At 32.7% G+C, this 15980-nt stretch overlaps 1 protein-coding gene across 1 annotated transcript in view; it reads right to left on the reverse strand.

The window, feature by feature from the left end:
* The window catches only part of LOC145291449 (calcitonin gene-related peptide type 1 receptor-like), a 299341-nt gene that overhangs the window by 28749 nt on the left and 254612 nt on the right, over nucleotides 1-15980 (reverse strand). Inside the window, exon 10 of the mRNA XM_080137306.1 lies at nucleotides 5623-5702. Coding sequence (XP_079993432.1) covers nucleotides 5623-5702 — 80 coding nt within the window. The remainder of the gene's footprint in view (nucleotides 1-5622; nucleotides 5703-15980) is intronic.

Consider the following 15980-nt stretch of genomic DNA (forward strand, 5'->3'; position numbering starts at 1 on the left):
ATATATATATATATATATAGCAAAGGGGATTAAAGAATATTAAACGGTATTTTATATGATGAATTATTAGGATATCAATATCTGAATATGTGGTGATGAATCATAAACATATAAATGTATGTACAAAAACCTAAATAAATATAAGTATATATGAATTTATTTGTTCAATGAGGAAATACGCATCAATGAGACGTGGGGTGGTTGGTTGGTTGTTTTTGTTTTACGGCATATCAACCCTTTTCGAGTTATTTAATGCCGAATCCAAAGATTTTGAAGAAATTTTTTTTTTAATAGAATATATTTGTTGTTTTCACGTCGGTTTCTATTTAACCCATAGTTGGGACCCTAACAGGTACTACCACTCCGGGTCAGAGTGTATCTGGGAGCAATGGTAATTAAGGGGTGGCTCCACACTCACCAAAGCCCACAAGCTGGGGCCTCACCACTGGATATAGTTTAAGGTCATATCCAAGGCCGAGACGGGGGAATATATGCTCCTTATAACTAGAATTTCACAGCTTATGCTTCTCAGCAGTAGACGAGTAAAGAGCTAGGTAACAGATATAAGGAAATGCGATATGTAGTTGGGAAGCATTAGGCAAAAATGTTAAAATGAAATAAACAACTAGACGGAAAATCGCTTTTCATTTTAACATTTCCTTCCTAATTCATTTCAGTAGATGCTAGATTGGAGGGTCAGTGCAGTGATGACGGAAAGTGAGAAGCTTGGTTTTCGATGCATTAACATTGACAAGCAACCTTTTCCTTTTTGCACTAAGGAAAAGGTTGCTTGTCAATGTTAGATATTTATGTAGATGACACTCTCACTAATGACAACACTTCTAAGACCAGAAACGACCAAGATTCCTCTGAGTCTGTTCCCTTTGATCCTTTTAAACATGGAATGCAGAAGTAGGTCAAATATTGATGTACGGAAGCTATCCCAGTCAGCAATAGAGTATAGATATACAGTACGGTGGAGAGGTACGTCTGAAGACTTATTACATTTCATGTTTTTCTTAACTGCTACAACAGAGTGGTCAGAGGATCCCAGAGGGGATAGAACGGAACATGAACACAGCTCACGAGAAGATGTGAGGAAAAGGTCTAGAAGGCTTGCATATTGACCGGTAGTATCGGGCACACGGGTGGGTTTGTGAACATCAACGACTACTCTTATGAACCTATCAGAGAGAAATGATTTAATGATTGAGAAAATATTTACAGTAATACGGTAGCTGGAAATCTTGAGAAGTAGGCCCTTATGCCATACCTTATCGAAGGCCTTTGGTATGTCAAGAGCAATTGCCCTGGAAAGGAAACCCTTATCAAGAGATTCACTAATCCTATGTGATATAACCGTTAGCACATCTACTGTAGATCTTGCAGAGCGGAATTGCATGTAACTAAGAAGGTGGTTTCTGTTGCGGACGGAACATGAACACAGCTCGCGAGAAGCTGTGAGGAAAAGGTCTAGAAGGCTTGCATATTGACCGATTATATCGGGAACACGGGTGGGTCTGTGAACAATCTGAGTGAGGTCATAGGCAATGGCAAAATCATGAAAACCCGCCCTCGTCATCGGTTTTATTTGCGTGGGTCAGCCATTCCACATGATGGACATTGAAGTCACTGCAAAGGTGAATGTTAGCCGAAGGATGAGCAGACAGGATGTGGTCAATTTTCTCAAATATGCTCTTAAAGATAGTAACCCTACTGTTGTGGGGGCGATAGAGGGCAAATATAAATGCAGTGGTGTAAGCTAGTTCAACCCGGAAGCACATATAAGGTAAATTAGGGTCTTCTCTGGAGATATCCCTACCACATGGAAAGCCATCTTTGATGTAGGCACATATTCCATGCCCATGGCGATCTTGGGGGTCAGATTTAGATGTTAAGTTTGAGTATCCTTTAATTATGAATTCGTCTAGAGAAGTGCTTCACCCTATGCCAGTTTCACTTCGAAAGAATATGTCCGGTTTTGTCTCCTGTAATTGTGTTTCAACCTCTGGAAGGTTGGAACGTAGACCCCTGATGTTGGAGAAGGATACCTGGTAGTAGTGGTCTACGTTGGAAGATGGGGTTCTAGGGTAACATTAGGATGTAAATTTAGGTTATAGTTTAATCGTGAAGTCATATAAGGAAACAGTGGTTTATGGCGGAATCGCACAGAAACGATAGCTATGGTTTCGGTTCCTGTAATTGGATTTCAACCTCTAGAAAGTTGGAATGTAGACCTCTGATATTAGCGTCGGAGACCTGATAGTAAAGATCTATGTTATATGTTGGAGTTCTGGGTTTACTCTTGTATTGTTTTTTTGACAATATTCAGGATTTAATATGTGGATTTGTGGCAGAAGTCGGCAGTGTTGATTAGAGCAATGCAGGGAGGGGTAAGGGAGAAAAAGTGACGAAGAATTTTATGAAAAGGTAACGCCGTAACATTACCCACTTATATGGCATTGACACGCCTGTCCATGGTTCAGAATCCATTCACCAAATGGCAATACAACAGTCCTAGTATTTACAATTGCTGATAGAACAGCTTCCTTTGTGATTAATCCAGGTTTATGGTCCCTAATTATCAGGCGGACAAAGAAAAAGTTAAATTAAAACGTTTACCTTCAGCACCCTCATTAGTGACATGACCATAAATATGGGAATAGAAAAAGAAAAATTACATCTCAAACGACTGCTCATGCAAAGAATTTGCCGATCTAGTGTTCCGATTTTTCTTCGCGTTTTGTCAGAAATATCACTCATTCGAGACGAGAACTGACGAGCAAATTAAGAGAAGTGAGAGTTAAGGAGACTCAAGGTATCTACTATATTCAAATTTTATGGAGAATTTGATTTCAAGATGAAAAGTATCAAAAAAGAGCCAATTCTCTAGATAGTTACATTTCACATTAATTTTTTTGATTTTCCGATATATCCTTTTGCTTGTAACTTAATGAATTAACGTGTCTAAAATAGTGATAAACATCTAGAAGAAGTTGATAAAGGTGAAGATCAACACAAAGAAAGCCATAAAATCGATTAATATTTGAATTTCGTAATAATGAAAAAAACATAGCATCGATTTAGTTTTGAATTTATTACAATGAAAATCTATATCTATGCCAACCGATATATGTAACTAACGGTTGAGTCTTGAAATGTCAGGCTTCGCAATTATGATTGTAAACAAACCAACATATCGTAAAAAAAAAGTTACCGTAGAGTACAACAAAAATATGAAATGCATACGAGGTCTAACATGTTTTTTTTACTGTCTAAATTGCTAGATGTTATTAGGAGCCTTGAGGATAGACTTAACTACAATACCTATATATTTTGAACATTATATATATATATCTATATATATATATATATATATCTTTATATATAATATATATGTATATATATACATGCACACACGTTTATATATATATATATATATATATATATATATATATATATATATATATACATATATATATATATATATATATATACTGGGTGCCCACAAAGTCTGGCTACATAATGTACAGGATGCTTCCACAAAGTCTGGCTACATAATGTAACCATACTTGGTGGACACCTTGTATATACATATATATATATATATATATATATATATATATATATATATATATGCATATATATATATATATATGTATATATATATGTGTGTGTGTGTGTGTGCGTGTTGCTTCCTTTAGAGGCGGCTGAACTTAAATCAAAATAAATATAATTTTTATACCTATATGCTGTGTATTACAATAAAAATTCTAAGTATTTATATTTTATGTACAGTGTCCTTTTTATGCTTGTACGACACGCGTGTATATGACATAGTCTGAAGATTTAATTTTTGCAAAGTTTACGAATGAAATATGACAGGATTCTTTTAATGTTGTCTTTCTAGTTATTTATTGTATATAGTTATCAGCGTAGAATTTGAACTTTACCTATCCTGATAGAATATACACAATGTGTTTTAATCGCAGGAACAAGATGGCAAGTTGACAGTCCCATTTCCTGAAATTATTCTTTCATCTAATGTTTCTACCAGTAAATCACTCTCTTCATGATAAATATCCAAACACACCCGAACTCAAAAGACATGAAATTAGCACATCTGCAAATAAAGAAAATACAGGTGCTAATTTAAAAGTCACCGTCTCCCACACAACGCACACATACACGCACATATATACATATAATTATTTACTATAATAATTATTAAACTATATATATATATATATATATATATATATATATTTAGTAAAGTAGTTGATAATTAATAATTCAAATTAAAATTAAAAATTAAAAATCTATTTCTTAAGAAGGAACACAAAAAGCCCATAAAGTGTACGATCGTTTCGGAAACGATGTTTTTATTGCGATAGACATTAAGTCATGGACAATAATATTAACATATAGTTTTTTTTAAACAAAGTCTCCCCATCATCTGCCTTACTTTAAAAATGCTAGGTTTATTAATGGTGACTTTAATAAAAAAAACAACTAAAAAAGAAATCCACCCAATATTTTTGCTGATGAGGAGATTTTGTTTAAAAAAATATATATGCTAAAATTATTGTCGATGACTTAATGTATATCGCAATAAAAACATCGTTTCCGAAACGATCGTACAATTTATTGGTTTTGTTGTGTTCCTTCTTATGAAACAGATTTTTAATTTTTAATTTTAATTTGAATTATAAATCATCAATCACCTTACAAAATATTAAAATAGCTCTTTGATATTTTCCTATCAAGATTATTATATATCTCTATTACAACGGGCACTGCCCTTTTCTTGTGTTTTAATTAAATTAATGATTTTCTATCACATTAAAATACACTTTGCTCTTTAGACTACTGTTCTAACCCGCTTTAAATTATATATATATATATATATATATACATATATATATATATAAATATATACACATATATATATCCATATATATATCCATATATACACATATATACATATATATATATACATCTATACCAATACATATATATGCACATATATACATATATATATACACATATATACATATATATACACATATATGTATATATATACACAAATTTATATACATATATAGATACATATACATACACACACATATATATATATATATATATAATACGGGTGTATATTACTATACAATAATATTATTGCTTCTGTTCGCCTAATAGTATACCTACTTTTTTTGTTCAGTTTTTTTTTTGCTGTTCCATAATCAAATGCTATATCCATTTACTAATTTATTTTTTTATTTATCGTTATACGATCCTCTACGTCTAAGCTTCTGCATTTTTGCTAGTAACGTAGTCTAATATCTTTACTTGTGTCAGAAGACCATATTATTATCGTATAATGTGTTACTGACACATTTAGGGGCATGTTTTAGTTTGTTATATACCAGGATCCTATGAATAAAGTAGTCAAACTCTATGCTTTGGCCAGGAAAAGTATCCTCAATATATTGTCTTATTTTTGTGATTTTGTAACTATATCCATAAAAATGCATGCATATGGTGGTTGTATATTTTGATAGTATATAGAATATAGCTTGTTATATAATAAAATAAATAAAATTAAACCGAATTAAACCTTACCTTGTTTGCGAATTGTCTGACATGCCTCTCAGTTTTGTCAAAAGTACGAAAACAATAGCAAACAGGAAGTAGATGTTTAGCTGTAAAAATAGAGGAATAAATTTGTAAGAATAATAATAATAATAATAATAATAATAATAAACCTTCATCTTCTCATTATTACTTAAATATTAATTTATTTGTTAATACACCCAGTGTCACAGAAAAACATCATCATCACACAACTTTATTAAAAACGAATTACCTCTCTTTATAATCGCTTTTTATCAGTTAACAATCATTAGAATATTTTCTCCCTACAAATAAAAACAAATGGCTCTTTGTTTATAGTTTCAAACTCGTTGTTCTATTTTAGAATTAGAAAATGTCAAGTTCAGAAGAGACTATAGGTTATTTTTATTATAGTTTCTTCTTTTTCTTTTTTACACCGGGATCACCACTTATCAGGGCCGGAAGCCACTCGAGGATACGGCTTAATGGGTATACATTAGTCAATGTGATGAAAAGCGTAGTAAACATAAGTAGTGAGGAGTTAATCAAGAACTTGTTTACGTTGGACTTGAAGGCACGCAGATTGTAGTCAGCTGGAAAAGCAGGAAAACGAAAGAGAGTTCCACATGTGTGCAGTTCTAAGAAAGACGCTTTGTTCAAGGAATCTCCATTTAGGTTTAGGCACAGATAAAGAGTGGAGGAGATTATTGATAGTGGTTTTGGCTAGACGAGTGTTTTTGGTGTAAGTATTACGAGGAGGGAACCATATATTGAAACTCAGCAAAGCCCGTGCCATGAAAATAACGATAAAGCAGAGGCAGCCTTGCAACGTCTCTTCTGTGGGAAAGAGGTTGCAGGGAAGAGAAAAGCGCATCCCCCACTAAGCTACGAAGTCTATTTTGAACTCTGTCAAGGCAGAATAAGCTGCTTCAAGCAGTCCCTGCCAAGATGTGGCAACAGTACTCCATCGTTCTATTTCAGGTCAGGAGTAAAGGTCAAGCTCAGAAGCTTGTCAAAACATGTAGCATCCCCAAAACGAGAGCCAATCATTTCAACCGATGTCAGATTGACATCAGAGCTTAGGTGCTTTAAAGATAAAAGCTTGGTTTTAAATACATTAAAAGTAACCAGCCACTTTTTTCACCATTGAATAACATGCTCAAGATCAGAGGAGAGAGAATCAGAGAGAAGTTGGCTGTTTACGTTCTACTATGGATTATAATGTCGGCAGCATAAATGTCTACTAATGACGTAAGGGTGTGATTTGGGAGATCATTAATGTAGATCAGGAAGAGAGTTGGGCTCAGGATGGAGGACTCCAGCATTAATACTGAAATCTTCTGATTTCAGCCCATCATCCACTACTCTTATGAACCTATCAGAGAGAAATGATTTAATAATTGAGAAGACATTTCCAGCTAGACCATTGCTGGGGATCTTGTGAAGTATACCTTTATGTCATACCCTATCAAAGGTTCTTGATATGTCAAAAGCAATTGCCATAGAAAGAAGACCTCCGTCGAGAGATTCGCTAATCCTATGAGATATAACTTAAAGCACGTCTGCTGTAGATCTGGCAGAACGGAAACCATGTTGCACGTAAGGAAGAAGATTGTTTTTGCTGAGATGATCGACTACTCTATTAAACACAGAGTCTAGCAGCTTTCTCATGATGCATCAGGAGATTATTGGTGTATACTGAGAGGAAGATGAGCAACTACCGGAATTCTTAAATACAGGGTATACTGATGAGATTTTGCAAGGTGTTGGGAAGCATTTCTTCTTAAGACAACGCTTAAATAACTTAGGTAAGTAATGGGCGATAGTTCTGGTTGAAGCTTCTTTAGCACTATATTTGGAATGCCGCCAGGGCCAATTGGTTTATTGTTGTTTGTTTTTTTTTAATTTCAAAATATGTGCAAGTGAATCAATATATATTCTTTTATAAATCATATAAAGTAATTCACAAAAACAAAAAAACAAAACAAAACAAATTAAAACAATGTATTGCGTGTTTAATTTTAATTGAAAAATATATAAATTTTTAAAATGAAATTTTTTCACTGTAAAACGTTATGAAAGAGTTTGTTACAAAAATATTTTAAATTCGCCATTATTTTAAAAAAACATGTTTTCTATTTTATTTACGACCCGTTTTAAAGTTTTTCAACTACCGTTGAATTTCCACTGGTTCTGCAGTTATTATTATTATTATTATTATTATTATTATTATTATTATTATTATTATTATTATTATCACCACCACCACCACCACCACCACCATCATCATCATCATGTTTATTATTACGCTTATCATTATTATGCTTATTATTATCATCATCATCGCCATTATTATTATTACTATAATTATTATTAATATTATTATTATTATTACTATTATTATTATTAATATTATTATTATTATTATTATTATTATTAATATTATTATTAATTTTATTGTTATCATCATCATCATCATCATTATTATTATTATGCGTATTAGTACGCTTAATGTTATGCTTATTATTATTATTATTATTATTATTATTATTATTATTACTATTATTATTAATTTTATTACACACTAACCTACAAACGATATAGAAAAGACACCAGAAGTAAATATAAGATAGAGGAACACAACGCGGGTCCCAGAAAAGTGAAAACGTTAAATTATAAGTATAATACGGCCTCATAAAAATTAATTTTATTGTCGACATAAACTAGCGCCACACCAAACAATCGTGAAGGTTTATGAATGGTTCAGTCACAAGGGGATAAAAAAATAACCACTGGATGCGTACGAGCAGGAGTGAGTAGTATTGGCCAGTAAATTTCCAGTGAAAACAAACAATCCTTTGCATCGAGAAACAAATAACAAGCAGCTATTTTAACGCATAGAATTTTGCGAATATTATCCAATGAGGTGGAGAGTCTATGGCATCTAGGAAACCTTTGCTGGTAAGTCTCAAATGAACGCCATCAGTTATTATCAGTCAATAATTATTGATGTTTCCCTATGCTATAAGATCTAGTGATTAATAACAGTAATAATAATAATAATAATAATAATAATAATAATAATAATAATAATAATAATAATAGTTAAAAGGAAAGAAAGCTCTGCCAGATAGTAAATTTGGCCGTTCCAGCAGACAATAGTATGAAGATCAAAAGGACTCAAAAGAAGACCACATACACAGAATTGGTCAGGGATCTCAAAGGGATCTGGAAAATAAAACAAATCAAGAAAACACCGCTCATAGTAGGAGCGCAAGAAACTGTATCGAAAAACTTTGAAAAACGAATAGGAGAGATTGGAATGATGGTCGAAAAAATGCAACGGATTACAATAATGAAAACTACATTAATATTAGGGAAAATCCTAGAGAATACCACTACACATGAACTACATACACAAACTGGACACACAGAAACGACTACAGATGTAAAACACAAAGGAACATCATATAGAATCATGAAAACTGAAACGGTATAATTGTAAGGTGCACCTATGTGCCCCTGCGTTACAGCCACTTCCTTTTTTGCCTGTATTTCTATGTCGCCATACACTGGCAACACACCAAATAAATGAGGAGGGTCAAGGATGATGGAAATATCAAGTAGAGAAATAACTGGCCAGAAATTAGCTGGATTAGTGCAAGGAGGACTGGACACTGGGGGCGCTTTTTTCATCCAAATTTTAGTGAATACCAACGGTCGCTCCCAACGAGAAATCGATATTAAGTGGATGTAGGGATAAGGCAAAGGCTATCGAAAAAGGTAAATAGTGCTAGAAATCTGGGAAGACCTTTTATAACACAGACTTCAGAGAATACCATAAGTTGTTTTCAAAGAGAAATTTTTGATGATGGCCTTTGTGACTACTCCTAGTGAGTAAATAATAATAATAATAATAATAATAATAATAATAATAATAATAATAATAATAATAATAATAATAATAATAATAATAATATTTTCCCCGTGTCTTAACATGAAAAAGATTCATTAAAAACAATAATGTCTTGAAAGAGAGCGGAATGAGCACTATCCAGTGCATCAATCGTTAGTAATGTGATATCCTTGAATTTTGATAAAGGTTTATTGCCAATTAATCTCGGTGAAATCTAAATATGAGCACGAGGAAGAAAGTAATAGTTAACGATAAATGAATTACAATGACTATCGGAAATATTGAGAGCAATGGAAATGTGGAGAAACTTATTATTCTAATTTTATATATCTGGTAATACTCGCTAACCCTTCGAAATTCATTTTTATTGATGGAAAATTATTATAGATATATAGAGAAAGAAGAAGTCGAATTTTATGAATGTCGTTTATACATCTAATCATGAATTTCAGCTGTTCGGATTGTACACATTAATATAGATCTTCCCTCGCAAAAGAATACTTATTTTTACAACAATGTGGGATTGAAACCACATTATGAGAGAATAGGGAAAAGAAAATCAATCCATTTGTTAATCGCAACCGAAAATAGTTTTTCCTCGAAATAACTAATAAAAAACAAATATCCTCGTTACCTACATTTTAAAATATGCACTTAAGGAAGATTAAAATAAACCATGATACAATTTGTGTTTATATTACTTCAAAAATAATATTATATGTAATTTGTTTTCATCAGCGCTATCAGAGCAATGCTCCTGATTACCTCTATACGCAGCAACTGGACGAAAATAACTTCCTTGCAGCTCTTTTCTCAGACGTAAACCAGCTCAATCAATAAAACCATCTGACATCAATCTCACACCCTGCTATAAATAATAACACAACTACGTAATTTAGCTCGTTTAACCCAAGTAATCTAAAGTAATTACTTTTCGGACACTACAATGAACAGAGGGAGTTTTTCTATGATTCGTTGTTGACAATAGAATCTAATAGAATCGAATCTTTACTTGCTAAAAGACGAATTGATTAAAAAAAATAAATCTAAGAAAAAAGGGGACAGTTGGAATCTATTGTTAGCTTCTTTTTTTTTTACATCTTACACTTTGCACGCAAAACTAGCGGCTACGTTGATTATTCCTATTGTTGCAACACGCTTCATAGAAAAAAGCTGAACGGGTATCTCCCAGTACATTTCTAGTGCTTTTACGTTTTAAACACCCGAGATGCATCAGCAAGGCAGTGATAACGCTAAAGGCACTTTGTCACTACCAAGAAAAAAAAAAGTAAACAATACTCTCTGTTAACAAAACAAGCTGTTCAATTGGTTTTATCACAAAAGAGCAACAAAAAAAATAGAATTGTCAAATACTTTAATAGAATAATGTTGCATTTCGTCAGTACTTTTATAGTATGTGTAGCACTAGCCATCCCGTGTTCACGCATTACCCGGGAATTCAGAGTAAGTGACAGGAGTTCAATGCTGAGATAGAATGAATAATGAATTATTCTACATAATACTCATGTTAGCAATATTAATATGAAGATCAATGATAAAAAATATTACCACTATTTAGAATACTACTTATTATGAGATGATTAAAAATACCCGATGAAGCGTGACAATTATTCTAATGATAATAGTATTACTGAGGAAAATTTAATACACATAAAAATGATAATACTGATAGCAAATTCATAATGATACTAATAGAACAATATCAATAAAAGTGTTACTAATTGGCTTAGAAATTTTCGCATTTAGTCAGTAATTTATATATTTCCGAAGAATAACCGATTTTTAATATAAAACAAGACAGAGTAGAAGCTTAGAATATCCAAGATTATATGGTATATTGGTATTACCCTTTGTAAACCTCAATCATGTTTTGCAAAATAAACAATCAATCAATAATTTTTCATATACAAAATAAGCCAATTAATTAAAAATATTTAAATATATAAAGAACTTTGAGTATACCACCTTATTGAATTCGGTATTAAGTAAAATGTATAGCGTTAATACGTAGTAAAACAGAATAACTAAATAAAAAAAACAATGACATATATACATTACACTGTTTTAATTGATTTTTTTACAGCTAAAATTGATACAATATTCTATTCAGTATACATTTTGTGTTCGTGGATGTAAATATATAAAGGTTCTGTTCTGAAGTCCTATGTGTCTTGGTCTTCCAGCATTATTTTAACGATTTGCGTTTCGGTCTTGTTTCGGTATACGAGGTGCGTTCCAAATGTAATGCTTCCTTTTTTGATTTCACTCAACTAAATCAGATGGAATTGCCAATGGCATTTTCATTATGACTGAACCTATACATTAATGATCTGAAAGTTTCATCTCTCTGCTGCACTCTACATAACGTAGTATTTAGTTTATAGTTTATTTAAATATAATATATATATATATATATATATATATATATATAATAGTTTGAATTTTACTCTAAAATTGTTAAGACAAGTAACCTGCTTCCATAGTGTTCTAAAAAGAAACATTCATTTCGACTGCGCTCTAATCATAGAAAAATATTTTTTTGTCTTAAATGTTGCCTTATTGCTTGTGCGGTTAGAATGGTTTGAATTTGAGATTAAAATTAAAAAAATCATATATCATTTTACAATTGAGTAAATGTCGGGATGTTCAAATTGTGTTCTAACAAAACTGCTCAAATGATGTCAGGCTATAAAAGGTGTTAACTTTAGTCAACATCGCCTTTTTTTCATCGGATTATTTCGATTATCGATACTCATCGAAGACATTCCGATACAAAACATATCAAAGAACACTGCCAGGCATGTAAAGAACATTCGTGTAAACTTTCATAAAAATCGACCCTGCCGTTTTTCAGTGCATAGGGAACGAATTAACACAGACACTCACAACAAATTTCCGTTTATATAATAATAAGTATTATCATTAGATCGTATTTAAATAATTAGCACACCTTCTATCAGATCAGAGTGTCTGACGATACTGACATTCTGATCCAAAATGAGCAAATGTTAAATATTATTGTTTTTTGGTATTACCCTTTGTAAATCTCAATCATGTTTTGCAAAATAAACAATCAATCAATAATTTTTCATATACACAATAAGCCAATTAATTAAAAATATTTAAATATATAAAGAACTTTGAGTATACCACCTTATTGAATTCGGTATTAAGTAAAATGTATAGCGTTAATACGTAGTAAAACAAAATAGCGAAATAAAAAAAAACAATGACATATACTGAAGCGTCCAATTGAAATTGATTTTAATTATCGCAGAAAAAGCATCACTTATCTCTTGATAATATTCTTATAATAATTAGATTCAACCTAATGCACGTAATTAATGCCTTACATTATAATTATGAATTAATTATGATACCTTCATCTCGTCTTTGAGATGATGTAACCTGTGTGTTTTTTTTTTGTTTTGTTTTTACATGGAAGTCACCATTAATCAAGGCCCGGAGGCCACTCGGGGATAAGGGTATTGCGTGTACAGTAATCAATGAGATAATACGTAGTAATAGTTAGTGACGGAGATTTTATAAAGTTGATTACTTAAGGGGCGGTTTACCAGGAATGTGTTTATGTTGGACTTGAAGCCATCCAAGTTGTAGTCAGTGGGGAAACAGTCAAACGAAGAGAGTTCCACAGGCGGACACTTCTGAGAAAGAAGCTTTGATCATGGAATCTACGTTTTGATTTAGGCACAGATAAAGAGTGGGTAAAATTATTGACAGTGGTTTCAGCTAGACCGGTTTTTTTCGTGAAAAATTGGCGATGGAGGACCAGAGATCGAAGCTCAGACGAGCACATGCCATGGAAATAAAGATAGAACTAAGATAGACTCGCAACGTCTCTTCTGTGGGAGATAGGTAGCAGAGAAGAGAAAAGAGCATCCTCCACCAAACCACGAAGTCTATTTTGCGCTCTGTCAACGCAGGATAGGCTGTTTTTAGCACCTCCTATACAGATATGGCAGCAGTACTCCATCCTTGGAGTACTTGGCTTTTATATAAATAGAGAATTGCATCAGCAGTGAGATATCTATTGGAGCGGTAGAAGGATCTCACCATTTTTCCAGCGACCTTTTTAACAGATTTGATGTACGTGTTCCATTTCAGATCAGGAGTAAAGGTCAATCCCAGAAGCTTGTCAGAATATGGAGCCTCCCGAAGACGAGAACCATCCATTTCAATTGATGCCAGATGGGAATCAGAGCGTTGATGATGTTAAGATGCATTACAAGTGACCAGCCACCTCTACCCCCATTGTACCACGCGCTCAAGATCAAAGGAGAGAGAATCGGAGAGAACTTTGTCATTTGCGGCCTTTCAAGCGTTGTCATAGATGGTCGTATCATCAGCATAGATGTTAACGAATGATTTAAGTATGTGTTTTGGGAGATCATTGATGTAGATCAGGAAGAGTGTTGGGCCCAGGATGGACCCTTGAGGGACACCATCATTAATATTGTGGGCTTCTGATTTCTGGGCATCAACCACTACTCTTGTGAGTCTATCAAAGATAAATGATTTAATAATTGAGAAAACATTTCCAGTTATACCCTAGTTGGGTATCTTGTGAAGTAGACCTTTATGCCATACCTTATCGAATGCCTTTGATATGTCAAGAGCAATTGTCCTTGTAAAGTAAGCCTTTGTCGAGAGATTAACTAATCCTGTGAGATATAAACATTAGCATATCTGCTGTAGATCTAGCAGAACGAAAACCATAGTGCATGTCATTAAGAAGGTTATTTCTGCTGAGGTGGTTGACTACTTCTTTATTTAATATGGATTCCAGCAACTTACTCATGACACGCATGAGACATTGGTCTGTACTGAAAGGGAGATGACCTGTTACCTGAATTCTTAAATACAGGCCATACTGATGATGTTTTTCAGGGTGTTCGGAAGCAATTCTCCTTAAGACAACGTTTAAACAGTTTTGTAAGTATACGCGCTTGGTCTGGTTGAACCTTTTTCAACACTATAATTGGAATGCCGTCAGGGCCAGTTGCTTTATTGGAATCATGGTTCTTGATTAGCTTGGCGACCTCACGAACGGATATTTGTATGTTAAATAGCCTGTTGTCTGTTAAAGGAGGAAATACTGGGAGTTGATGGCCTTGGTCGCATAGGGTAGAATAAGCAGCAAAATTCTTGGCAAATAGCTTGACTTTTTCTGATGCTTATGAAATTACCTCAGGTCCATTGATGATGGTTAGGATAGAAAGCACATTTCTGTTTAGGGCCCTGTTTGCTATATGTCAAAACTAGTGGGAACGAAGTCGCTGCTCAGATACTTGTGATTAAACGGACTGAGCATATAGCTCTCTTGCATTAAGTGTGTTTATAAAACATTAATTGCACTATTTTTGCTCATTCACGAATATAATGAAAACGCAATCACTAAAATTAGAGTTTTTTTCTGGCGTAATAAATTAATTGTTCATATGATTTAATCGGACAATTACAAGATAGATTTACATGGAGTGATTGATACATTTAAACAATACTTTTTTGCTCTATAACTACATTAATATTTTAAAAATAAAGATCATTTTATAAACCAGCTTACACTGCATGGCAAAAATCTGTCAGTTTAAGGCTTCTTACTACTGTTTTTTGGATCAAGAGTTAATTTTTACTTAAGCATTTTTAACTAACACTTACTAATATATATTTCGTTTTCGTAGCAATAAATAAAAAAACATACTGATAAACAAGTACAACACTATTAGAATGAATCTAATTAATAATCAATCAAGTAATTGCTTTCCTTTTTTCGCTTTGTCATATTTTGTTTCAGTTTATGCAACATCGTCGAATCACAAATCTATTTTCATCGGTATTGTATAAAAGATATTATCAAGCGATATAAAAAAGTGAAGATACCCATGCCCAATTCTAATTATTCATCATATTAAAAAAAACTAATTTGTTTCAGATAGAAAATAAGTACTTAAAATTAACATCAATATTAATAAAAACTGATAGGAATTATAAGAGAATGAAAAAAACTAATATTTTTATCCAATGATTCAGATGATATTTTTGTCTGGAATAGATATTGAAAAATATCTTTAAACTTTGATGGATTAATTTATATACTTAAATTGTTGGCGGTTAAGTATGTATGTATTTATATATATATATATATATATAGAGAGAGAGAGAGAGAGAGAGAGCAAGAGAGAGAGAGAGACAGAGAGAGGTTGGGAGAGAGATTTTGGTGGGGTTCAGATCCACCGGATAACGCATATGCAGTGAGATTGAGACGTTTAAAATTCAAATCTCACACCCTAATATATATATATAGACCCTGTGCCAGAATTATATGCAAATCGATATTTTTGTTCTAAACTCCAATAGTTTTCAATGAAAATTCGGCAACTCTCACGCATGCGCAGATGTAAAATTTTAA

The sequence above is a fragment of the Euprymna scolopes genome, chromosome 12 (assembly GCF_053919585.1).
Source record: "Euprymna scolopes isolate OS-2025 chromosome 12, ASM5391958v1, whole genome shotgun sequence".
Lineage (NCBI taxonomy): Eukaryota > Metazoa > Mollusca > Cephalopoda > Sepiida > Sepiolidae > Euprymna > Euprymna scolopes.